Source organism: Acartia tonsa, chromosome 3 (genome assembly GCF_053477335.1).
Source record: "Acartia tonsa isolate MP-2025a chromosome 3, ASM5347733v1, whole genome shotgun sequence".
NCBI classification, from domain to species: Eukaryota; Metazoa; Arthropoda; class Copepoda; order Calanoida; family Acartiidae; genus Acartia; species Acartia tonsa.
In genome coordinates, this window is record NC_137262.1 from 57224389 (window position 1) to 57251736 (window position 27348).

A 27348-nucleotide genomic window follows, 5' to 3' on the forward strand; every position below is an offset into this window, starting at 1 on the left:
TAATATATGAAAGAAAGGTTTCTATCTGTCTATAAATCTATTGACTTATTATCTACTAGCGGCTGCCCCCCTGGTATCTAGGTGATATTTATTAAATGGGGTTTATGATGGGCATAAAACTACCCTAAAAAGCCTAAAACCATCTTGGGACCTAAATGAATCTTTCACATAAAGAAGATCTCAATCAGTTCAATAGTAATTGAGATCTTAATCTTCAGAAAAAGAAACCTTACTACTTAAAACTTTAAATAATACGATTATACTTATTTTTAGGTTGAACCATTTGTTATTGGTATCTGTGGTGGCTCCGCTAGTGGTAAAACTACTGTAGCTAACAAAATTATATCAGAATTAGGTAAGAAGCTTTGTTATTGGTATCTGTGGTGGCTCCACTAGTGGTAAAACTACTGTAGCTAACAAAATTATATCAGAACTAGGTAAGGAGATTTGTTACTGGTATCTGTGGTGGCTCCACTAGTGGTAAAACTACTGTAGCTAACAAAATTATATCAGAACTGGGTAAGGAGCTTTTTATTGGTATCTGTGGTGGCTCCACTAGTGGTAAAACTACTGTAGCTAACAAAATTATATCAGAACTGGGTAAGGAGCTTTTTATTGGTATCTGTGGTGGCTCCACTAGTGGTAAAACTACTGTCGCAAACAAAATTATATCAGAACCCGGTAAGGAAATTTGTTACTGGTATATGTGGTGGCTTCACTAGTGGTAAAACTACTGTAGCTAACAAAATTATATCAGAACTAGGTAAGGAGATTTGTTATTGGTATCTGTGGTGGCTCCACTAGTGGTAAAACTACTGTAGCTAACAAAATTATATCAGAACTAGGTAAGGAGATTTGTTACTGGTATCTGTGGTGGCCACGCTAGTGGTAAAACTACTGTAGCTAACAAAATTATATCAGAATTAGGTAAGGAGATTTGTTATTTGTATCTGTGGTGGTTCCACTAGTGGTAAAACTACTGTAGCTAACAAAATTATATCAGAACTAGGTAAGGAGATTTGTTATTGGTATCTGTGGTGGCTCTGCTAGTGGTAAAACTACTGTAGCTAACAAAATTATATCAGAACTAGGTAAGGAGATTTGTTACTGGTATCTGTGGTGGCTCCGCTAGTGGTAAAACTACTGTAGCTAACAAAATTATATCAGAATTAGGTAAGGAGATTTGTTATTTGTATCTGTGGTGGTTCCACTAGTGGTAAAACTACTGTAGCTAACAAAATTATATCAGAACTAGGTAAGGAGATTTGTTATTGGTATCTGTGGTGGCTCTGCTAGTGGTAAAACTACTGTAGCTAACAAAATTATATCAGAACTAGGTAAAATAACGGCTAACAGCTGGCGTCTCAGCAGTTTAGCCATTTTTTGGGCTATTTTCAATGCAAATCATCACGAAACCTATCTCAACATAATACTATTTTCTGCTCGAAAATGTTTTCAAACGGTTCTAGCCGGTAGTTGCTGGTACTAGAAATCTGAAAATGTTGTTTTTGTATCATTTCACATGATTTTTAGATCAAAATTCAAATTCTAAGTGCCATTTATACATTGATTACGAGATGGTTGCATTAACCCCCCCCCCCCTTATATCAGAACTACGTAAGGAGATATGTTATTGGTATATGTGGAAGCTCTACTAGTGGTAAAACTACTGTAGCTAACAAAATTATATCAGAATTAGGTAAGGAGATATGTTATTGGTATATGTGGTGGCTCTACTAGTGGTAAAACTACTGTAGCTAACAAAATTATATCAGAACTAGGTAAGGAGATTTGTTACTGGTATCTGTGGTGGCTCCGCTAGTGGTAAAACTACTGTAGCTAACAAAATTATATCAGAACTAGGTAAGGAGTTTTGTTATTGGTATTTGTGGTGGCTCTGCTAGTGGTAAAACTACTGTAGCTAACAAAATTATATCAGAACTAGGTAAGGAAATTTGTTATTGGTATCTGTGGTGGCTCCGCTAGTGGTAAAACTACTGTCGCAAACAAAATTATATCAGAACCCGGTAAGGATATTTGTTATTGGTATCTGTGGTGGCTCCACTAGTGGTAAAACTACTGTAGCTAACAAAATTATATCAGAATTAGGTAAGGAGATTTGTTATTGGTATCTGTGGTGGCTCCACTAGTGGTAAAACTACTGTTGCTAACAAAATTATATCAGAATTAGGTAAGGAGATTTGTTATTGGTATCTGTGGTGGTTCCGCCAGTGGTAAAACTACTGTAGCTAACAAAATTATATCAGAACTAGGTAAGGAGATTTGTTATTGGTATCTGTGATGGCTCCACTAGTGGTAAAACTACTGTAGATAACAAAATTATATCAGAATTAGGTAAGGAGATTTGTTATTGGTATCTGTGATGGCTCCACTAGTGGTAAAACTACTGTCGCAAACAAAATTATATCAGAACTAGGTAAGGGCTGCTTTAATTATTGATAAATGCAGTTGAAACAGTTGAATGTCCGCTGGATTAGAACCAGTTCTCAGCCATACTGAAAAATCAAGTATAGCATCGTATTACAGAAAATTTTCCACGCATATTGAAATAAAATTCATGATATAATACCAGTTTTGCAAGCTTGGGCATTCGGCCCCTCGGAGCTAACAAAACTGGTCTAAATCATTTTATTTTACCATCGGCAGATATCTGTCCATAATTCGAAATGCACTTTACTTTTTTTTCAGTTAAATTATACCTGTTCTTTGCAATATAGTTAAATACCTTATCACTTTACAAATAAAAAATTTTTATTTACAATTTTGCATTTTACTTTAAAGTATTTTTTACAGCTAAATTGCTGTTAATTGTTTTTTTTGTTGTTGTGCTACTTATGGTCTGTGTTTATAATATTCAATTGTCTTTTTGTTGTTATTTTTGATGGTATCATATTGTACACTATTATTTACAAAAAAAAAGAATAATTTGCACTATTTTGCACATTTCAGCTTTGCTAAAGTGTTTGCCAAAAACAGCTATTTTAATTTCTGTATCAAATGTGATCCATCTTATAAATTTCTCATTGCTAATCTTTTTATATATGTAAGTTTCTTAAAGGAGAAAAAACAATTGAATTAGAGTTTAAAATTACAGGTTTTAAACAAGGATCTAAAGGGACAAAACAAATAAATTTATGTAATGTATATCCCCAATTATTTTGAATAAACTTTCCCCTTCTGTAGATTACAATTAGTGATTTGAACGTTTGGACACTCAACTTAATGAATCAACAAATCAAAATTCAATAAAAGTCCCCAAAGTTGTTAAGCCAACTAATAAGAAACTGCTAGTATAAAACTTTGGGGACTAGTGTAATAAACATCCTAATGTCCCCCCCTTACCAGAGTTCAAAGTGGTATTAATTTTAATGCTGAATATTCGAGAGAAAAAAACCTTAAACCATTTTAAAACAAAAATGTACATAGATTTTTTTTGGTAACTTTATAAAATGTCAGTGGTAAAAAGATTGAATAGATGACGAAAGAAATGGAAAGTGCAAAAATTTTGCACAAAAATATTGCAATAAAATGTTTGTTCTAATTTTAACATAGGCATTCACGTTTATTTTGTGTAATTTTTTTTATGAAAATTATTTGATAAAATCTTACATCTTTCCTATTATAAACGTAGAAGTTTTTTTTATCTGTAGTTTAAGATTTCAATAACTACAGAACCAATAGAGTTCTACATTTTAAGGAAGCCCTACATAGGTCCTTGGATGGTTTTAGGCTATTTAATGGTTATATTTAGTCCTTAAAATTGTTTTAGGAAAATTATCTACTTTTTCAATACATAGTTCCTAGATGCTAGTCGCTAGTGATATCTGTTTGTATTGTAATTGAATTTGTTACTTTAGAGCTATAAAATATCCTAGTAATTAGATTGTGCTTTTGAAGAAAGCTTTGAATTGATCTTAGTAATTTTTCTTTTATGAGGGGTGGGGTGAGAGTTTGTACAAATTGTTCTTAGACAAATATTTTAGCAGCTAAACCTTCGATAATTGAAGAAAAGCTCCATTATACGAACAAAGATAGAACATTGCAGATAAATTAATTTCAAGAATCATGGGAAAGAAAGGGGTTGTATAATTATCGTTTTCACCATTCATGTAGAAAATTTTTGATCTAATTATTTTTACTTATTTTAGGAGTTCCATGGGTTACACTTCTTTCAATGGACAGTTTCTACAAGGTACATTTTTTTGATCTTTATTGTTTGTTTTGATTCCATATTATCTCTAGAAAAGTTGTAGTTTATTTGGGTGCTTTGCCTCAAAGTGATGAGCGAGCACAGAAGCCCCACCTCCCCCTTATTTTCAAATAAATGGGTAGTTTTTTCTCCTTTACCTAAAACCTGCGGGTGCTATAAACCTTTGGGGTCTTTACCTGCGGGATCACCCTGGATAAAATGAAACATAGTTTAACTGGACCTAAAGCAAACCACCCTCCTTATTTTGAAGTTTTTCATGATAAGGTTGTAGAGGGTTGGTCATATGCTCGACTAGTCTCTTTAAGGGAAACCACCGTTTTTTTGTCCTTTCATTCCTTAGTTTTAATGAGATTTAAGTATACAATTATCAAACAGAATACTGTAAATTATCAAGGTCTTAAAGGATAAGACTATGGCCGATAAATTGATTTACATCCCCAATGATGATTTACATAATACCATCTTCTGTAGAAGTAATTATTGGTTGAAATGTTTGGACACTCAACTTAATGAATCGACCAATGAAAAATAATTATAAAGTTGTTAAGTCAACGAATTCAAAAACGTTATTCTAAAACTTTGAGAACTAGTGTAATAAATTGCCCATTGTCCCCTCCCTCCCTGACTGTAAAAAATACTTTTGTACTATAGCAAGAAATATAATACTTAATCAAAGCAATTATTAGATCATATTACAGTTAAGGGTAATAGGTATCATTTTTCATATCTTAATATCTTAATTGATAAAGAATACCAAGAAATATTCATTAAATAATAATAAAAATCATTACATATAGGAATGTTTTTTTTGTTAAATTTTGCAAAAGTTGAATTAGTTTAAGATCAAAGATGATATTAAGATCTGTAATATTTTATCATATTTTATAAACAGATTTATGCTAGGAAGGAAATCGCGAGAAAAAATATTTTGCCTTCAACTTTTCTTCTAGTCAAAACTAATAGCTTTTCTTCATTATGTTGTTAATTTGCATAAAATACATTTTGTTTCAATAACTTTTAATCGAGATCAATTGTTCCTTTCATTGTTTATCAGGGATCTAAAGGGATAAGACAATAAGATTGATGTACATCCCTAATGATGATACACAAAATTTCCACTTTAGTAGATTACAAGTTCTGGTCGCAACGTTTGTATACTCAACCTTATGAATCAACCCAATCAAAATAAAAAATAAGTCCCCAAAGATGTTAGGCCAACGAATAAGAAAACATTATTTTAAAATTTTGGGTACCAGTGTAATATAAATCCAAATGTTCCCTTTCTGCCTGATGCTTTTGCACTGCACTGTTTCATAAATATATTCATTTTTGTTGCAAAATATTAGTTTAAATGGCTTCCTAATACCTATAATAAATACAAAGATTTCTTTAGTAGCGAAGCTTCTCTTTATACATGGCTTCCATAGGAAATTTTTTGAGTGGAAATTATATTTACTCGGCTGTTATTTGAGATAGACACCTATTATTTTTTTAGATCCTCTAATTTTTTGATAAAGGGTGGGGGGGGGGTATTTTTTCTTTTGCTTGTTAATTACGTTTGGCTAGGTTATATTGGGCACTTGGTAGCCCCGCAGGGTTTGTGCTCCAATGAGAAGCAACATGAACAAGCTATCTACATTTTTGTCTATATTTGTATTCATTAAACTATGTATCTAATATATCTATCTATTTAGGTGCTAAATTAGAATAAATATATTATCTGTCTGTCCTTCTGTCTATCTTACTATCTATCTTATCTAATATATCTGTGTATGTATCTATCTAGGTGCTAAGTGAGAAACAGCATGAACAAGCTGCTGTCAATGAATATAATATATATCTTTCTATCAATCAAACTAAATATCTATCTATCTATCTAGGTGCTAAAGGAGAAGCAGCATGAACAAGCTGTTGTCAATTAATATAATATCTATCTTTCTATCCATCATACTCTATTTCTATCTATCTATCTATCAGGTGCTAAATGAGAAGCAGCATGAACAAGCTGTTGTCAATTAATATAATATCTATCTTTCTATCCATCATACTCTATTTCTATCTATCTATCTATCAGGTGCTAAATGAGAAGCAGCATGAACAAGCCGTTGTCAATTAATATAATATCTATCTTTCTATCCATCAAACTATCTATCTATCTTTCTATCCATCAAACTATCTATATATATATATCTATCTATTTCTGTGCTAAATGAGAAGCAGCATGAACAAGCTGCTGTCAATGAAAATAATATCTATCTTTCTATCCATCAATCTTTATATCTATCTATCTCTCTAGGTGCTAAATGAGAAGTAGCATGAACAAGCTGCTGTCAATAAATATAATATCTATCTTTCTATCCATCAAACTATCTATCTATGTGTCTATCTATCTATCTAGGTGCTAAATGAGAAGCAGCATGAACAAGCTGTTTTCAATGATAATGATATCTATCTATCTGTCTATCTTACTATCCAACAAACTATCTATGTATGTATGTATGTATCTATCTATCTATGTATCTAGGTGCTAAATGAGAAGCAGCATGAACAAGCTGCTATCAATGAATATAATTTTGACCATCCTGACGCCTTCGACTTTGATCTACTCGTACAAACACTTAACAAGTAAGTTTTTATTCACGTAATGAGTGCATGTTCTATATTTATCAGGGATTTTAAGGGATAAGACAATAGACAATAAATTCATGTTAGCACAGCCCCAGCTATAAAAAACAAAATGTCTTATGATTGTATAATTATCATGAAATTTCTAATTTTGGAATTTATACAGTAAGAATTCTTGCATTTATCTTAAACAAAATTCCTTAGCTAAATGTTCGAAACCTAGCACAATACCTATTGATTTTTTTACTATTTTGAAAAACCCAAATTCTTTTGAAATTTATGAGAATTGATGATTTATAATTTTATTTGTATGGCCCTTTAATGACACTTCCTTTATCTTTAGGTTGAAAGAAATGAAGAAAGTTGAAGTGCCAATTTACAACTTTGTTACACACAGGTTAGTAAGAATTTAAGTTGGGGATAAGACAATGGCCGATAATTTCATGAACTTCCCCAATGATGATTTTACCCCTTATTTAAATTACAATTAGTATTTAAACGTTTGGTTGGACACTCAACTAAATGAACCAACCAATCAAAATTCAAAGAAAGTCCCAAAGTTTGTTAAGCCAACAAATTAGAAAATGTTAATGTAAGACTTTGGGGACTAGTATATAATAAAAAGCCCCATTTCGCCTCCCTTCTTGGTTTTTAGTGAACATTAGAAACTTTCTCCGAAAAGGTTAAGCTTTACCGGGAATCATATTAAAAAGATAAGACAATGAACGAAAAATTGATATACATGCCCATTGATGATAAACAAAATTACTCCTTTTGTAGTTCAAATTATTGGTTGAAAAGTTGGGACACTACTAGTTTGGAACCAACCTACCTATTGATTTTTAATAAAAGATTTTTTTGCCGACTAATGAAATAAAGTGAATATAAAACTTTGGAGACTGGTATGATTCACATTTTAATTCTAGACGCGAGATGAAGACAGTGTCTATGTATGGAGCCAACGTCATTGTATTCGAGGGTATCCTGGCCTTCCATGACGAGAAAATTAGGAATGTGATTATAGAATTTTCTTAAAATCATATTCCTTTCAATTAAAGCTCTATGCTTAAAGTATTACCTATAAAATTTAATTCAGATCATATTGATCTAGACCTACTAGGTATACAAGTTAAAAAATACATAAGAATGAACAAAAAATTTAGAAAATAACTTTATTGGACCAACTGTAACACAGTGTAGGAACAATTCGACCATATTATTGGTTTGAAATGTTCACATTATGCTTTTCAAAGTTGTTTTTTATTTCATACATACATGTAATAAATCAGTTGTAAATAGTAAGATTTTTATCTTTGCTTTTAAAATTTCTAGTCATAATTGTCTTGAATTGGTTGTTTTAAATTGTATGACCACATGACAAATTGCCAGGGATATGCTGGATATGAAGATCTTTGTTGAAACAGACTCGGATGTCAGGTAAATTGTTTTAAATTGTGTACTGCTAGTACACACTGTCCATTTTTTTGGACAGTACATTATAAAAACTTCATGTAGACGAAAAAAGTAATCCAAAAGTTTGCAGGAACATTGACAGTGTGATGGCGAAAAACGGAGTAATCTGTACGTTGCTGTATTATTTGTACAAACAGTACCCTTAAATTAAAATATTATAGGCTAGCACATCTTCTGAAAAGGGATATAACACAACGTGGAGAGAGCAAAGTAGATTAAACTTGGCAAACCTGTGTACGATTAGTACATTGCTGTACCTGTATACTTTGTACTTAAATTATATTTTAGGTTAGCACGTGATGTAACATAATGTGGACGAGATATTGGGCACATTAAATAACCACGTAAAACATGCGTACGACCAGTACATTGCCACATTCGTTGTACTGAGTCTGACAGTAACTACTAAAAAATATATTATAGGTTAGCACGTCGGCTGAAAAGGGATATAACACAACGTGGCAGAGATATTGGCGGAGTAATGGCAAAATACAATAACCACGTGAAACCTGCGTACACGACCAGTACATTGCCCCATTCTTTTTACTGACCGTACAAATTATTTCAAATAACAATATAGGTTAGCACGTCGGCTGAAAAGGGATATAACACAACGTGCCAGAGATATTGGTGGAGTTATGGCACAATACAATAACCATGTGAAACATGCGTACGACCAGTACATTACCACATTCTTTGTACTGACAGTAACTACCTACTAATAAATATATTATAGGTTAGCACGTCGGCTGAAGAGGGATATAACACATCGTGTTAGATATATTAGCGGTGTACTGGCCCAATAGAATAACCACTTGAAACCTGCGTACGACCGGTACATTGCAATATTTATTGGCAGTACCTATTAATTTAAACTATATTTTAGGTTAGCACGTCGGCTGAAAAGGGATATAACACAGCGTGGCAGAGATATTGGCGGAGTAATGGCACAATACAATAACCACGTGAAACCTGCGTACGACCGGTACATTGCCCCAACAATGCAACATGCAGGAAAGACATTGTTTATGGTTTTCAACACATATAGTTATGTAAAATGATAAGCCAAATTTTTTTTTCTGCTTATCAATCAGTTTTGCTTTTGGTTAGGTAAATAATATGAACAAATCATTTTTTTAAACCATGTAGTTTTCAAACTTTAAAGATGAAAATTCATAAATGTCTGATGTCTACAGATATTATTGTGCCAAGGGGAGGTGAGAATGAGGTTGCTATTAATTTGATCGTCCAACATGTACAAACTCAGCTGGCCTCCAGGGGTTTCAAACTCAGGTATTTTCACTTTTTCTTTTTTCCTTCAAAGTTGTGCATTGAATCACCCCCCCCCCCCCAATCATCCTTATTTAAAAAAAGGGGGGGGGGGTGATAGTATTTCCTTATTACTTAGAGAAGGTTAGGTTGTACTGGATACTGGGTAGCCTCGCATGGTTAGATTACAGCAGGAAAAGGCCTTGCAGGGTTAGGGTCCTATGAAGGGGTTAGGTAAAGGGAATAAAAACTACGGAAGCCCTCCTTATTTTTAATTAAATTCCAAAATAGGGTGGTTGGGTTTCAGTGCTCAACAATCACTTTAAGGGAACGCACCAAAATTACTTAACATAAGAGTACAGAACAAATTTCAGAACACGTACTGCGTAATTTTTAAAATAAGATCAATTTACTGAGTACACTTAGCATTCAATTTTAAAGTAATTTGACTCTGAGATATTAAAGATCAGATAAAAAGTACAACTATTCTATATATTAAATTATTTATAAAATCTTATTAGTTTTATAAAAGTAATTCATTGCATCGTATTGTAAACAGTTTTCCGCAGATTTAAAATGTACAATTATAAGATTAAAACCAGTTTTTCAGCTCTGAGATGCCGAAGGCACGAGCTAAAAAAAACTAGATTTAATCTTATGAATGAACATTTATATATTCGTAATAAATTGGATATAATACGATGTAAGACTTAATTTTTCCGTATGGCTGAGAACAGGTTCTATTTCACCGGATATTGATCGGTTTCAAAGCAATACGGGAAAATAAGAGGGGGGGAAGTTTTGACACATTTGCGTAAACAGTGAGTATAGGCTTTATCTTTTGATTGAGAGGATGGGTTTTTGATAAAATCATTCTTATATGATAAATTTTCCCAAGTTTTAAGATTTTTTGGATAGGACTCCAGGTTCAGGAGCAGCTTGCCTCCAGGTTCAGGAGCTGTAGGCCTCCAGTTGCTCTCTGGACGGGTAAAAATAAAAATATTTTTTTTAAAAAGAGATAGATGTCAACTTATTAAACAAAATATGCATCTTTTTTGTTTAAATATGTAAATAATATTTTAAAATATGCATATTTTGTTATTTAAATTGACCTTTAACTCTTCGAAAAAAAAGTTTGATTTGGGTTTTTACCTGACCAGAGACCACCTTGAGGCCTGCAGCTCCTGAACCTTGAGGCCTATCCAAAAAATCTTAAAACTTGGGAAAATTTATCATATAAGAATGATTTTTTCCCTAATAACCTATCCTCTCAGTCCAAAGACAAAGCCTATACTCACTGTTTACGCAAATGTGTCAAAACATCCCTCCCTTTTACATGTTTTATCTGTAAAGGTCTAAGCTTGCCGAGGTTGGCAACGGAAACGGAAATGCGTTGCCAGGAACTCTGAAAGTGTTGCCAACAACGCCACAAATACAGGTAACAATTAATCACCTTTTCATGACCATGAAAATAGCATAAAACTTTTCCGTGACATAAATCTAAAAATTTAAAAGCCCTAAACTAGCCAGGGATCTATTTAAAGTTTTCCTAAAATAGAGAACTCAATCGGTTCGGTTATTTTCGAAATTTTAAGATAAAGACATTAAAAAAAAACCTTGTTAGTTTATATAATAAGATAGCCAAAGATTAATTGTTTTAAATGCCTTTTATATAAGAATCTGTTTTAATTTTGCCGCTTTTGAAAACATTTTTAGCAATCAAACAAACACTTTGGTGTAGTCTAAAATACACAAATAGAGTCCCACTAAATCTAATTTAGCCATCAGATGTTGAATAAATAGCGAACAGTAATAAGCTCTTAATAATCAAAATCGAGGCTTTCATATCTTTTTATTAAAATCGTAGGCAAACAAAACCTCTCAGTTTAATACATAAAATATTTATTTTGCAGGGCTTACACACCTATGTAAGAAATAAGGACACACCAAGAGATGAGTTCATTTTCTATGCTAAAAGGTAGGATAACTATTTTACTATTATAGCAAAATCTGGTTTAAGTTCATTTTCTATGCTAAAAGGTAGAAGTTTTATTTTGCTATTATGGTAAGATTTGGTTAAGTAACTCACTTTTAGAGGGCTCGCAGAAGCTAGAAATTTAAGATTTTGTTAAAGGGGGGCGGAGTATCAAGAAAAATATTTTTGTAAAAGTTATAAACCCCTAAATTTACTTTTTAGGTTGATCCGAATTGTGATAGAGTACAGTTTATCCTTACTCCCGTACGAGACGTACACAGTAGATACACCACAGGTGAAATACTGTTTTGCACTCTTTGTATAATTTTGGAAAGAGTTTAGTTAATGTTTACCCCGGTATGAGACATACACATAAGATACACTACAGAGGAAGTATTTATTTGCACTCTTTGTATGTTATTACAAAGAGTAAGGTTTATCCTTTTTATGAATAAAATGCAATACAAATGAATATTTATATGTAGGTACTCTTTGTATTATATTGCAAAGAGTACAGTTTTTTCCATACTTCTCACATAACAATAAAAGAAAAATCAATTGACATTGTCATTGAAAAAATAAGAGAGACTGATTGTGATAAACATTGATTTATCTTTTGTTAGACTTTACCTACTTGTATAATAAATAGGGATGGCATTCCGTCAAATATTTGGACCGGATTCGGATTCTTACAAGAATCCGCCAAAAAAAGCGGATTCCGGATTCGGATTCCGAATTCTAGCAATATTTTAAAAGATTTTAAAAAAAAATTAAGTGCTACATATGTCCTAATAATTAATGTTCTTGGTGTTCTCTATAATTCACTTCCGAGAATTGAACCAAATTTTATATATAATTATGATAATCTTTGCCTTCAAAAAGCGGAAGTTGAAAGAAAACACTCAAGACGCTAATTTTAGCCTACCAATTAAGAATCCGAAACCGCTATTAAAAACGGATTCCGGATTCGGATTCCAAAATCGAATAAAAATTGGGCGGATCCCGGATTCGGATACGGATTGCCAACCCTAGTAATAAAATATTTGAATTGTTTATTCTATTTAGGGTATTAAATATGAAGGAAAGAAATGTTCAGTGCAGCGTATATGTGGGGTGAGCATCCTCCGTGCTGGGGAAACTATGGAACAGGCACTATCAGATGTCTGTAAAGATATCAGGAATGGCTCCAATTTATTTCAAAGTTTATGTACTCTATAATTTATCTATAATACAAAGTAGCTTGATGTCTGTCCGTCTGTCTGTCCCTTAAGATCTCGGTAACCACTGAAATAATTTTGTGCTCTATAGTTTATTAAGAACAATTTTGTTTCTTATTTTACTGCCAGTCAAATTTGATCATCTAAAAAACATATTTAGTTTTTACTGGTGAAAAAGCTTGAGACAAAATAGTTTTCCTTCAGTTGATGGTTCTCTCGCTCTCTGGCATCTAGAGGCTAGAAAAATAGCTTAAAACTATTCCAAGACTTAGATCTGAAAATAAAATAGCCTAAAACCAACACGAGATCTATGTGAAGCTTATCTAAAATAGAGAACCAGAATAGTTTTTAAATTATTGAGATATTGATCTTTGGACAAAAAAAATCGTATATATTTAGGATATCACAATTTGACAATCTTGAGTTGATGTTTTTCTTCAAAAGTCTTTAAAAAAATAAAATGGTAACCATGAATTCAGAATTGGCAAGATCTTGATTCAAACTAACTGGGATTCTGGAGAGCCTGAGCTGCATTACCTTAGGTTACCCAAGGAAATCAAGGATTATAAGGTAAGATCTTGATTCAAACCAACTGGGATTCTGAAGAGCCTGAGCTGCATCACCTTAGGTTACCCAAGGAAATCAAGGATTATAAAGTAAGATCTTGATTCAAACCAACTGGGATTCTGGAGAACCTGAGCTGCATTACCTTAGGTTACCCAAGGAAATCAAGGATTATAAGGTAAGCGGTCAAAACCCCATTTTAGGGAGGGGGGGGGGGGGGCGATTATCTTCAGTAAATTAGGACTCATGGAAGCTTAAACTCCAAACTTCTTTGCCCTAGTCTAAAGATTCTGTAGAATATATATTGGATTATATTACAAGCTAGAAAATCCTTGAGGACGTGAGAGGGGGGGGGGGGGGGGGTGACGGCTGGGTATAAAACAAACAGCCTAATATCTGTCAACCAATGCTTAGATATAGGCAGTAGTTGAAATATTAGTAAACTACAACCAAAGACATGTGTCACCCCTGTTGATTTGTTCATTTTATTTGTAAAGTTCGGAGATCAATTAGGTATATTTTTAATTTCTTCGTTATGACACATGGTATGATTGTTTAGGTAATCCTGATGGATGCGACCGTGGCTACCGGAGCAGCCGCCATGATGGCCATCCGTGTCCTGTTGGACCACGAGGTCAAGGAAGAGGACATCATTCTGGTCTCTCTTCTCATGGCAGAATCAGGTGAGAATTTGGAATTTGATCTAAAAATGTTTTTTATACTGTTACAGAGATTTTATAGGACACACTCGGACAATCAAATATATTGAGGGGTAGGTGATAGGGAGGGGTTATATAGGGGCAGGAATTAGTTAAGGGAAGTGCAGTGATGGGAAGTTAAGGGAAGTGCCTTGATGGTAAGTTTAGGAAATTGCAGCGATAGGTAGTCTAGGAAAGTGCAGTGATTGAAAATTAAGGAAAGTGCAGTGATAGGAAGTTAAGAGATATGCAGTGATGGGAAGTTAAGAAAAGTTCAGTGATGGAAAGTTAAGAAAAGTTCAGTGATGGGAAGTTAAGAAAAGTTCAGTGATGGGAAGTTAAGAAAAGTGTAGTGATTGGAAGTTATGAAAAGTGCAGTGATGGACAATAAAGGGAAGTACAGTGATGGGAAGTGCAGCGATAGGAAGTTAAGAAAAGTGCAGTGATGGGGAAATTAAGATATGTGCAGTAATTGGAAGTTAAGGTTAGTGCAGTGATGGGAAGTTAAGAAAAGTTCAGTGATGGGAAGTTAAGGTAAGTTCAGTGATGGGAAGTTAAGGGAAGTGCAGTGATTGGAAGTTATTGTACAGACATATGGACAGACAGTCACAAACACTGATATACCTAGTACTTTAGCTACTATGAATAGTTTTTTTTTAAAGTAAAAATATTTTTGGATTTAACAAAGGAGAATATTTTAAATCTTATAAAATGGTGAAAATATTAAAAAGAAATCATATTGTACAAAAAAAATCATATATTTTAGACTTTAACAAAGGACAAGTTTGTTCATAGGTAGCGCAGCAATAACATTTTTACAACTACTTAGATAAAAGACGGTAGTAATTAAGAAATTATTATCACATTAGTGCAGTGTATAGTAAATGAGGGGGGGGGGGGGGGTTGTATGGTGGGAAAAGGGACTTTAATTATGTACTTTTTCGATGTGTTCAGGCCTAAGATTCAAATTAGTTGTTTATCGCATCGTATTATAAACAGCTTTCCGCGGATATTAGAATAAAAAATTATAGGATTAAAACCAGTTTTGTTAAACCCAAAGGAGTCCCTCAGTAGGTGACAATATTCTTATATAACATTTTCCTGATCTCTTTCACATTGAAAAAAGATCTTGTGTTCTAATATTTTATTTTATAAATAATAAAATTTTAAAATTAAATTTAGTTTGAGTCAGCTATTTTTGATGCGTGGTATCTTTATAAGTTATACTGCCTCTCATTTTCTGTTTCATCTCAAATGTTCTCTCTCCTTCTTTTAATTCACTTTTTCTTCTTTCACATTTTCTATTTCTTAATTCTTTTTTATTCTCTTTTCTTCTTTCTATCTTTTTTTCTCTCAATAATTCATCTTTTAGGTATCTCTATACATTTAAACCAAGATTTATTTTTTTTCTTCTCTTTTCTATTCTCAGCTGACTGTTTATCTCTAAGGGAAAAAGATGACATTGAACTGTAAATTATACTAGCATTTAAAGTTTTATAAACATATTCCATCGTTCATTAGCCAAATAAAATAGTGTTACTTACATTGTCCTTTCCCTTAAAATTACCTAATTTTCCTTTTATTTTACCTGTCAAAGCTTTGTGTGTGTGTGTAGCAATAGTTTCTTAGTGTTTGGACCTAAGTGATCATGGAGTAGGACGAGACACTTTTGTATGCTAGCACCAGGGTCAGCTCAACCTGTCATAGCTCTACTCCATTTGCATCATTATTGTCCTTGTTATTAAACTAGGATTACTGTGAAAGCTCTATCATCAATTTTATTAATTCAATTCAACACTCAGCAGTGGTCAACAAAGCAGTTTAGGAGGCGCAGCTACTCTTTAGCCTTGATATGTACGTACGTCTGTCCGTTCAAATGATCGTCTTTTCAGTTTGATAATTACAGTCTATTTACCTAGCTGTTTTCAAAAAGACTTGTGTTTTAGTCTTAATAATGTATTTATCATTACTTGGATCTTACACCAGACTATCATGTACTTTATTAAAGTGAAACTTGTAGCGGGCTAAAATAATGATCCCTTTATCCCCTTCCCCCCTCTTTCTGAATGAAAAAACTGACCCCTAAGTGACGCAGGAAATAACAACCAAAATTGACGACAATTTTCCCCTGTAATAATATCCACGTTTATTCTACATCCATTGTCTTAATTTTTTAATGGAAATTATTCTATGATTTCCATGTTTCAACTGTATTACAGTTGACTGTTCTTTTTATCAGCTTGTTGAATGGAAAATCTATTCTTGTTTAGTCAAAAATAGAAATTCATTATTCAATAAAACTCTTTTGACAACCATTTTGTCCTTTTTTTATTTAAAATATTTAAAAAATGCCTATTATATTCTATTTTTATAAAGAATAAAGGATTATTGACTTTTTTATCATAAAAGGAATATTTTTAGCTTTCTTGTTGATTGCAAGGATTCTTAACTTAGAATTTAATTATTTTCCTTACGGAATAATTTATTTTGGGAGATTTATATAGTAATCTAATAATCGAGTATACCAAACTGGAAATTTTTTGTTGTTTTTGACTAAAGAAACTTTTAAACAGGTCTTACGATAAACGTCGGAGTGGAAACTTAACTTAATCTAACTTATTTTAAACCATCTTATAAAGGATTTTCAAATGCTTTATTTCTATATTCATATCTTAACCTATCCTAACCTTAATAGAAATACATGGTATAGTCCTTTTTGTGGCAACGTTTCTTAAGGGGCGTTTCGTCGTATTTTTACAGTAGCTTTACCCTTATTTCTAGCACATGAGGGGGGCTCTAACCCTGCAGATCCAATTGTCTGACCCTGCGGGGCAATCACCTAACCCAACCTAACCTAACCTAAAATAACCTACAAAAACTAATGTGAAAATACGACGAAACGCCCCTTAAGAGGCGTTGCCACGAAAGGGACAATACCCGAAATACTTATTTAACCTAATAATATAATAGTTTGTTCACTTCGACGTTTGTCACTTCTGCGTTTGTCCTAAAACCATATGACATAATTTGAATTTTTTCAATAAATCACTGAATATGACATTTTCTTTCTGTTCAGGTGTACACACGATCGCCTACGCGTTCCCCAACGTAAAGATTGTGACCAGCGCCATAGATGCCGAGATCAATGAGAGGTTCCACGTCCTGCCAGGCATTGGAAACTTCGGTGACAGGTAGGCATTATTCAAGTATGAATGGATGTAGAATATACGTGGATATTATGACAGGGGAAAAATTGTTGTAAATTAAGCTTGATAATATTATTGGTCAGTTCGTTCATCAAGAAGGAAGGGAGGGAATTATGTAAATGGGGTGGAAGGAGGAAGTCGTTTTTTTAGCCCGCTGCAAGTTTCACTTTATAAGAGAACATGAAAATCTGGTTTAAGATCCAAGTAATGATATTCATCCGATTGATTTCCGCTAGAATAAAACCAGTTCTGAGCCATACTAAAAAATAATCCTATCCTTAAGTGAAAGGATATAGGTCCCGGCAAGGTTTATAACTATTTTGGGGAAGTTAACAACACCCTCCCAAAAGAAATCGCTGGAAAAAATGTATCTTTTGATCTTATAACCTCCGAGATCGATAGATAATTCTGATAAGTAAGTGCCGTTTGCATATTACCAAACACTTTGTTTAAGTCTAAAATACATTAATTGGAACCTCTAAATATTGAAAGTCTCATAAATTAATACTTTATTACATGTAGACGAAAATTTTCCACTTTAAAATGTTTGTGATATCAAAAAGTAACATTTTGTTAATAAATCAAATAAAGTACATTATGTAATTATGTTCTTAAGTTGCACAGCTAATTTACAATTCAATACAATCAGTTTTTTTCTTCTAATGTTTATTAATCATCCTATTAATATAACCTAATATATTCAGATATTGAATCTGAGGTCGATTCAATATCTCGTTTTATATTAACAAAACTAAAAATACATTAAACAAAAAATTAGATAACCCCTAGTCATCAAACAAATGAATTTATTATAAATGGATCTTACACCAGATTATCATGTACTCTGATACAGTGAAACTTGTTGTTGGCTACAATAACGATCCCCCTCCCCCTATTCACCCCCTTTACTCCATCCCCTCACCTACTACTGGATGAACGAATTGACGACAATTTTCCCAGTCATACCGTCCCATATATTCTATATCCATTCAAAAACAACAATGACGATTTTTTCTAGTAAGAGCAAAAGAAGATATTATTTCATATCCTTTTATTTTATTGTTACCAGGAACCTACATGACGAGTAGCGTAGCTACTCTCGAAATAAGGAGTGGTCGTATGTTCGTCTGTACGACCTAGAAAGGTCGTAAAGTAGGTACAGTTTTTAGCATTCTAAAGTCACTTAAAGATAACAAACTCAACAATATATTCAAACAAGTTCAATAATTGGCCATTACTTAGAAATCGAAGGATGGGGACACTTACTTGACTGTAAATTATACTGGTACCCAAAGTTTTATAGACACGTTATCTTATTCGTTGGCTCGAATTTTTGGTACTTTATTGAATTTTGATTGGTTGGTTCCAACTTCCATAGTTTTCCAAACATTTCAACTTATAGTTTTAATTTGCAGCAGAGGTTTATTTTGTTTTCATTATTGGGGATGTATATCAAATTATCATCCATTGTCTTATTCCTTAAGATCCCTGGTTATTACTTTTAACTAGGGTTGGGCCGGATACTTTTTTGGCCGGATACCGGATATCCGGCTGATTTCAAACGCCGGATATCCGGTAACCGGCCGGATATCCGGCTAACGCCGGATATCCGGCAAATATCCGGTTATCCGGCCAAATTACCGGATATACGGCCGGATAACCGGCCAAATTACCAGATACTAATGTAGCAAAAAAAAATTTCTTCAGAAATCTTATATAAATTTACATAAAGTTAAACTTGTTCAGGAAAAATGTTCTTCTAGCTTCAATAATAAGAAAATTATAGCCATTTAAAATTTTAAAAAGCAGAGATTTTTGGTGTAAAGTATAAAAATTATAGAGCCGGATACCCGGCCGGATAGTTTCAATATCCGGTATCCGGCCGGATATTGAAAATGGCCGGATATCCGGCCCAACCCTACTTTTAACCAGTTATAACCAAGTAATTTCTTTTGTTTACAATTTAATTTATTTTTACTAGCTTGTTGCTTCTTACTGCTTATGAATTAACTTATCCTTGTTCTATTATTAAACCAATCATTCTTTTTAATTAAATATAAATTAGTTTAGTTATAATAATTTTTGTGTAAAATTGTTCCGTAAGATTATTAAATATTTGATTTTATAACAAGTAAAATTGTTTGAAGCTTTTGTCTCGTTAATGAAATTAAAACCAGTATGGCAAAATCCACTTCTGCCTTAAAATGATTGGCTTGTACATACTAGCAAAGCCCAAATTTATCCACGAATAATTCTAATTAAGAAATTGCCAGTTTGTTATGGGTTTACAATCAAAATATACTTCATTGTCTTATCCCTTTAAATCCCTGAATATCACATATTTATAATCTATTATTATTTCAGATATTTTGGAACGGAGCCTAAGCTAGCGAACAGGTTCAAGCAGAACAGGGCTGGCAACGGGGGAGAGGATAGCAGCAAATCCAGCAAGTCTTCATCAAACTCCAAGCTCAGTGGATGACGCGAGAAGACCCCTCTTGGTTACAATTATTCTAGAGTTTAATTTCTGTTTTTTTTGGTTGGTAAAATCTCTTAAACGTCAAGTGAAACACATATTACATCCCATTCAAAAGCGAGGTAGACGACAATGGACAATAAATAATTCGCCCATTAAATATCTCTCTTTGGTATCTTAAAGGGACTGTTAATGAAAAAATTTCTCATCAGATTATCAAACCTTAACATCTCATTCATATAATCTCAAAGATAGGGCAAAAAAATGGCTTTTTCCGCTGATTTTTACTAAATCCAGGATTTGAGTATATAGATGTGCAATTAATTTTCTTTTTCTCCGTCTATAGATAAAACTAAACTTTTTGATATAGTTCTCTAGTTTTCTTAACTATTAAGTCTACTTTTAATGTGGTGATTGCTTGCAGTTTTTGAGATCATACCAATATTTTTAACCTCCAAATTCTTGTTTCCTTTTATCTTCTGATTTGAAAAAGTTTTTTATAACAATTTTGGTTTATTAAAAGTTTAATTAATGAATTTTACAAAAATCTTTATTTGAAAATGTATTTGATCTTTTTTCAAACTTTGACATTTACATTATGTTACTAAAGTTGTATTTTTTACTTAATTGCCATAACAATATGAATATTTCTATAAGAGAGGGCATTTACTAATGTATAGTAGCTCATTTTTAAACATTTATGTTTGCTCTTAGAAAGAATCGGGGCTCGGCAGCCGCGCCTCAGTCGTGCATATTCATAAGCCTTAAATTTAAATCCGCTTGTGTGAAAAATAAAACTTTTCGAAAAGATGGATTGTCTGGTTAGGAACAGGTTTGTGCATCCAGTTGAATTTTTTTTAATAACAATTTCACTGAGGATTACGCTCGGATGCCGAGCCCTGGAAAAAATACAAAAAATTGGTTGTTTTTTAAGTTGCCTACATATTAAGATCAAGAAAAATCAAAATGTTCGTAATAATTAACTAATTCTTTAATTATATTATTCTCAAAATATGCTTTTTACTAAAATATGTTGTGCCATTTAAAACATTAAAAAAATGTTTAATATTGTGTGTATAGTGTAAATATATGAATTAAGAAACATTTAAAAAATTAATAAAATAGAATAATCATTAAGAAGCGAAAAAAGACTTCAGCTTTTCATCAATAGTTTTTTCAAGACAAAAAAGTTAAAAATTCTAGCATCATACAAATAAAGTTCCTAATGTTCGAATCTGGATGAAAAAATCTATGAAAAATATTTTTTATATTTATGTTGCTGGTCAAATATTATAAAAATGTATAAAATAATATTTTACGTTTTTGCATTTTAGAAATTAAATGCTTCTATTCAATTATGTTCTGAATTTTCGTAATTATCTTTGAAATGTTTTTTTTTGTAGTGAAGCTACTCTATTAATTATCAATTATACGTACGTTTAAGTGCAATTCTGACCCATGTTAGCTGACCGTCAGCAAGCAGTTAAGTAAAATGACTGCATCTTGTTTGTGTACGGATTTTAAAAATTTCAATTATATTAAATAAGCCAAATTTGTATATTCAATGAATGTAGAATCCAGACAACTACCTGCCCCAAGTGGCAGAGACCCTATTCGTCTGCTAGCAAATTGTTTTTTTTGTGTTTGTTTATATCTCTCACGCTATTGGCTGATATTTTAGACCCAATGCAAAATCGGGACAAGGCCCCTGCCCCGTGGGGTGAGTTACATAAAGCTCATGACCCCTCTATTCTTTTACTTTAATGTCTAATCATCCAATATATGTTATTAGCTTGTTATCGCTGAGCTGCCGTCAGACATTATTATTCTTGTTATTATTTTATAATTTGAAAATATTATAATTAACCCTATTACAAAATTACTTTTTTTTATAAAATCAACTTCATATTTCATATTAATTAATATTAAAAAGAAATTATCTAAGTAAAAATTCATTCTGTAAATCATCAAAAAAAACATTTTTATATTTAAAATTATTTCGTATATTAATTGAAAGAATAGATATAAAATCTAAAACTGATAATTTGTGCTAAAAAAAGGTAAAAGTAGATCTTTCATGAGTGGTGACTTATTAAATGTTGTATTATACTTGGTTTGTGTTTGTATATTCGTATGAAATATCTCATGAAACGTCCACTTTTTCAAAATAATAAAAAAACTGCTATTAACCTAATTTAGTAAATCTCATATACTACCTATGTAAATTAATTGTTAAATATCTTGTTTTTTTTTACGTAAATACATTTTTTTCATGAAAAAAGTAGTTTTTGGTTAAAAGATGTATTTATTTTTAATGGATTTAGGATATATGTGGATATATTGACAGGGGATAACTTGTCGTCAGTTAGCTTGATATTATGAACCTCATTTATTGGTCAGTTTGTTCAGCTAGTAGAAGGGGATTGGGTAAAGGCGGTGGATGGGGGGTAACTTTATTTTTATTTGCAACTGCGACCCTCGACTATAAGAGTACATGAAAATCTGACGCAACCTCCAAGTAATAATATATCGATTTTATGGTTGAAAAATGTTTCTTTTCAGATTTATTGACAATGCCTGTGCCTACGGAGGATGTTCCATGTTCCCTGGGAAACTATTCTTTCACCACCCAGATTATTGATAAGAATATTCTCTTTCAGGTAGGAAAAAGTGTTTTGAGGGGGTAGCAGCTCATTATGAAGATAACGGGCAAGGGGCGCCGTGGCTCAGTGGTAACACACTGAGCTACGGTGGTGAGAGTTCGAGTTCAATTCTCCGTGTGTTGACTCGAATTTCTCATTCGCAATAATAATCATGCAACTTCCCCGGCCCTGGTTTTGTTAGAAGGGGACTATTGAATAAGTTTGGATACTCAATAGTCACGTACATGATATCAGAACTACCCTTATCCCAAGCTCCTCTGCGGAGAGCGTCATTTATTACGGTGACTTAATTTGGGACACCTGCCATACCCGGCGAGGGTGAGGTAATAATGAGTAGCTCTCATGAGACAGCGGGTCAAGTCGTAATGTGCTTGAACGTGGAGTTTGATAGCCCTAATGGTTAGACAAAAGTGTCTCAACCTATTCCATGACTACTTAGTCCCAAACCCTAAGAAACTATGGCTAATCAATCAATCATTCAAATGTAACGGGCCCATAACTACTATAATAGGAGGCAGGGATATTATCCAGGGAAGGAGCGAACACAAAGTTTTATAATAACTAGGGTTGGGCCGGATATCCGGTGTTAGCCAAATATAATAATAAAGTTTTCTTAAACGTCATCTTAACATACTTAGGTACTTCTTTTTGGAATTTTGATTCGTTTGTTTTTAGAGTCGAGTGTCCACTAATTTTAATCCACAATATAGGGGTAATTTTGTTTAGGATAAATGTGAAATAAAAGAATAGTTATTTCTGGCATCGTATTATAAACAGCTTTCCGCGGATATAGAATGTACAAATATAAGATTAAAACTAGTTTTTTTAGCCCCGAGGTGCCGAAGGCACCGGCTAAAAAAACTGGTTTTAATCTTATGATTGTACATTTTTATGGATGAGAACCGGTTCCTATCCACCGGATGCGAATGAATACGAGAAAATACTTTGAAAATTATTTAAATTAAACACATTACTACCTGCTACAAATAAATCCAAATTGAGGAATAATCGAAGTTTAAATATATTTTTATTGTATGTTTAGGTTCTACAATTAAGTGGACAAGTCTACATTTGGATAGGTAAGCTTAAAATCAGTCTTCTTAATTTTATTGAATTTCTTTTAATCTAGAAATAAGTACCTACGTACAGATTATCTCTTTTCTTCTCTCGTAATTTTGAAAATAAATACAAAAAAATTGTGTTTTACTATTTATCTATCAATTGTTGTGTTGACTTTGGTGACCTTAAGGGCTAAGAAACTGGACGATAAATTTATATACATCCCTTCTATAGATTAAACTATTAGTTGAAAAGTTTGGACACTTCTAGCTTTCAATCTACCAATCAAATTCAATAAAAGTTGTTGAGCCATTGTATAAGACAACTTGGTTATAAAGCTTTAGTTACTAGTGTAATTTTGGATAATTCCTCTTTAGAGTCGTATTATTGTCTCATTATTACCTAACCATTGCCTAAATAGGTCAGGTGTCCTTCTTTAATATACCTTAATGAATCATATGGCAAAAGGGGATTTAAAGCATCACAGCATATTGATAGACTCGAACCATCTACCCACATGACTGTTAGCCAGCAGCCAAACATAATCCATTTAACTCCTATTAACACCTAATATTAATTGACTAATCTAACCTTCAGGCGAAGCTGATGGAAGGTTGGACAACCTGTCTGTAGGTATTCCTGGCCTGTCTGGAAACAGTAGCGCAGCCGCCACTTGGTAATTTTTTTTTAGCTATACATTTTAGCAAATAGCGGTTTGGCAACCGAATATTTTTAGGATGCGAATTATTTCAACTATGTGATTTTAAAACGGCTGCGGTTTGTAAGCTTAAAGATAACATATTTTTCAAATACAGACTCAATTTACATTCGGCAGCGTTTTATTTATAATTCGGTATCTAAATAATAATTGTCTTTGTCTCATGTAAGTGTCTTAATTTTGAATATGACCGGTGTCCCACATCAAATATTTTATGTTTTAGTATATTTGGAGGGGGAGATCAATCCAGAGATCTTTCTGAAAAACTATCTCACAGGCTAAAGAAACAGGTATGATATCAGTTTGTTATTTGTTTGGGCGTATTAGAGTTGATCTATCAGTTTAAAACATTGTGGACTTCTGGACAGAAAAGATTGTTTAGTCTTCTATTAAATCTAAATTTGTTGGTAAAACTGGCAGCGACCGAACTTTGATCCAATTGATTTGATACAGAAATAAGTTATAGCCAACAAGAGAAATAAATCTAAAATAGTATTTGGAGGGCAGATAAATAGGTCGTCTTTACTATAGTGTGTTTCCTCACAAAATCACGAAATCTTTACAAATATTTTTTTTGAATTAATTCATTTGTTGGTTACAACTAGATTTTATATTTAAAGAAGAGATTCCTATGTTGATTAGGTAGTCTCAATAATAAAGCTCTAAAATTCAAATAATACTGGACTATTTTTTCTTTATTCTAATCTATCTATCCATGCATCTATTTATATATGTATCTTTTAATTTTATAGGTATGGGTAAGTTTCAGCACAGCTGACGACATGCTGACCACTCCTGCCATACTGTCAGCCCTCATGCAGCAAATTAAAGACCATCCTGACAAGTTCTAGTGCTGTGCACAGCTGACATCATGCTGACAACTCCTCCTGCCATACTGTCAGCCCTCATGCAACAAATTAAAGACCACCCTGACAAGTTCTAGAGCTGTGCACAGCTGACATCATGCTGACAACTCCTCCTGCCATACTGTCAGCCCTCATGCAACAAATTAAAGACCACCCTGACAAGTTCTAGAGCTGTGCACAGCTGACGACATGCTGACCACTCCTGCCATACTGTCAGCCCTCATGCAGCAAATTAAAGACCATCCTGACAAGTTCTAGAGCTGTGCACAGCTGATAACATACTGACAACTCCTGCCATACTGTCAGCCCTCATACAACAAATTAAAGACCATCCTGACAAGTTCTAGAGCGGTGCACAGCTGATTACATGCTGACCACTCCTGCCATACTGTCAGCCCTCATGCAGCAAATCAAAGACCATCCTGACAAGTTCTAGAGCTGTGCACAGCTGACATCATACTGACTACTCCTGCCATATTGTCAGCCCTCATGCAACAAATTAACGACCATCCTGACAAGTTCTAGAGCGGTGCACAGCTGATTACATGCTGACCACTCCTGCCATACTGTCAGCCCTCATGCAGCAAATCAAAGACCATCCTGACAAGTTCTAGAGCTGTGCACAGCTGACATCATACTGACTACTCCTGCCTTATTGTCAGCGCTCATGCAACAAATTAAAGACCATCCTGACAAGCTCTAGAGCTGTGCTTTTGCCAAATGTGTTGGGAGGGAGGGGACATTGGACTATAAATTACACTAAATTACTAAAATCATGATATTTTATTTGTTGACTTGAAAACTTTGGGTTCCTCTCTATTAAAAATATTGGTTCTATACTAGCAGTGTCCAAACATTTTAAACCAATAATTTGTAACAACAGAAGGGAAAACTTAGTATATCATCATTTGGGGAGGTTTACATATGTGACTATTATCAGACAGACGACGCGACGTAAGAACATTTAAAGCGGTGATTCCATTAAATTAAACTTAAAATTAAAAAGTATTAAATTCCTTAAATGTGTTGTAAAATATGTATTATTTAAATGTAATGTGATATAAATATAACAAAATATTATCCAACTATTTTTGTAAAATAAAGTACATTTAGAAATTAATTTTTTTTATTGTTTATTTTAATGCTTGCTAATGTTCGTTTGTCCGTCTGTTTGTTGAACTTTGCTTTGATGAATGTTGTCATCCTTGTTATTTTGAATGGATATATTATTACTTGGATGTTGCACCAGATTTTTATGTATTCTGATAAAGTGATGATCGCAGTTGGCTAAAATAACAATAACCCCGTCCACCCCCTTAACCCCATCCCCTCCCCTCTTACTGTATGAATGAAGTGACCAACAAATAAGGTCCATATTAGCAAGCAAAATTGAAAACTAATTTTCCCCTGTCAATATATCCACGTATGTTCTATATCCATTTTATTTTGTAAGTTAGTTTAGTCTTCGTCAAATAATCTTTTTATAATTTTTCCAAACTTTAATTTAAAGAAAATATGAAATATTTTCCTTATCAATCCTTTCTTGAAACTTTTAATCTTTTAATATCATTTTATGGAATTATGAAAAGGGATATTTCTATTAGGTAGTAAAAAAAAAGTAGAGTTTCATTAAAGTTTTAAAATCTTTGCGTGAATGCTAGCCCCCCCCCCCCCCCCCCCCTCCAAATCAAAGGGTAAAGATATTGGATTATGGAAAGAAAACGAAGTAGCGGGCTTCGTCAACGTTGTTTCTATATATGATTAGGTTTCCTCATTTGGATGTCCTTTTATCTTTGTTATTTCTTTATTAAAATGCAATGGTGGTGATTTTTAAAAGCGAAGCTTTTCTATAATTAGGGTCCGTCCGTACGTCTGTAACGGATAGCTTTTTTCGTTAATTTAGGCATGTTAAAATTGACCTATTGATTTCAAACTTTGCATGATGATTCCTGTAGTATTTAGGTACGATTAAGAAATCGTAGCAACTCTTTAATCGTTACTAGAATGTCCATATGTCTATTTTAAATATATTGATTTTTTAACTTTTTTAACAACAAATTTGTATGTGATAAAATCATCCGATTGTTTTGATTTTTGGAATACTGATTCCTAGGCCAACAAAGTACAATGTTATAAGCAAAGCATCTCCATAATTAAGTCCTGAAAACGTAAGTATGTCCTTAAACATTATCCTGTATTTCTGCAGTTTCAACAAATTTAATTAAAATTTTGATTCGACATTTATACATTTATGTTCTGATTTTTCAGTTCTGACACACTACAAGTATAAATGTTAGTTTGTCCTACC

The 27348-nt window shown here is 32.9% G+C and overlaps 2 protein-coding genes across 2 annotated transcripts in view; both read left to right on the forward strand.

Moving 5' to 3' along the window:
- The window catches only part of l(2)k01209 (uridine-cytidine kinase-like lethal (2) k01209), a 28312-nt gene extending 6015 nt beyond the window's left edge, over nucleotides 1–22297 (forward strand). Inside the window, exons 5-20 of the mRNA XM_080154615.1 lie at nucleotides 274–355; nucleotides 4170–4213; nucleotides 6756–6856; nucleotides 7200–7253; nucleotides 7783–7864; nucleotides 8244–8293; nucleotides 9216–9340; nucleotides 9523–9622; nucleotides 10952–11036; nucleotides 11512–11576; nucleotides 11796–11868; nucleotides 12639–12747; nucleotides 13266–13360; nucleotides 13914–14037; nucleotides 17129–17243; nucleotides 19623–22297. Of these exons, the coding sequence (XP_080010741.1) occupies nucleotides 274–355; nucleotides 4170–4213; nucleotides 6756–6856; nucleotides 7200–7253; nucleotides 7783–7864; nucleotides 8244–8293; nucleotides 9216–9340; nucleotides 9523–9622; nucleotides 10952–11036; nucleotides 11512–11576; nucleotides 11796–11868; nucleotides 12639–12747; nucleotides 13266–13360; nucleotides 13914–14037; nucleotides 17129–17243; nucleotides 19623–19740 (1422 nt within the window). The 3' untranslated portion in view covers nucleotides 19741–22297. The remainder of the gene's footprint in view (nucleotides 1–273; nucleotides 356–4169; nucleotides 4214–6755; nucleotides 6857–7199; nucleotides 7254–7782; nucleotides 7865–8243; nucleotides 8294–9215; nucleotides 9341–9522; nucleotides 9623–10951; nucleotides 11037–11511; nucleotides 11577–11795; nucleotides 11869–12638; nucleotides 12748–13265; nucleotides 13361–13913; nucleotides 14038–17128; nucleotides 17244–19622) is intronic.
- LOC145314627 (uncharacterized) lies at nucleotides 22292–26158 on the forward strand. The gene is made up of 5 exons (XM_080154616.1): nucleotides 22292–22394; nucleotides 23440–23476; nucleotides 24054–24132; nucleotides 24398–24464; nucleotides 24927–26158. Exons 1-5 carry the CDS (start codon nucleotides 22308–22310, stop codon nucleotides 25023–25025), a joined length of 369 nt encoding a protein of 122 aa, XP_080010742.1. The 5' UTR covers nucleotides 22292–22307; the 3' UTR covers nucleotides 25026–26158.
- Nucleotides 26159–27348: the final 1190 nt, after the last annotated feature.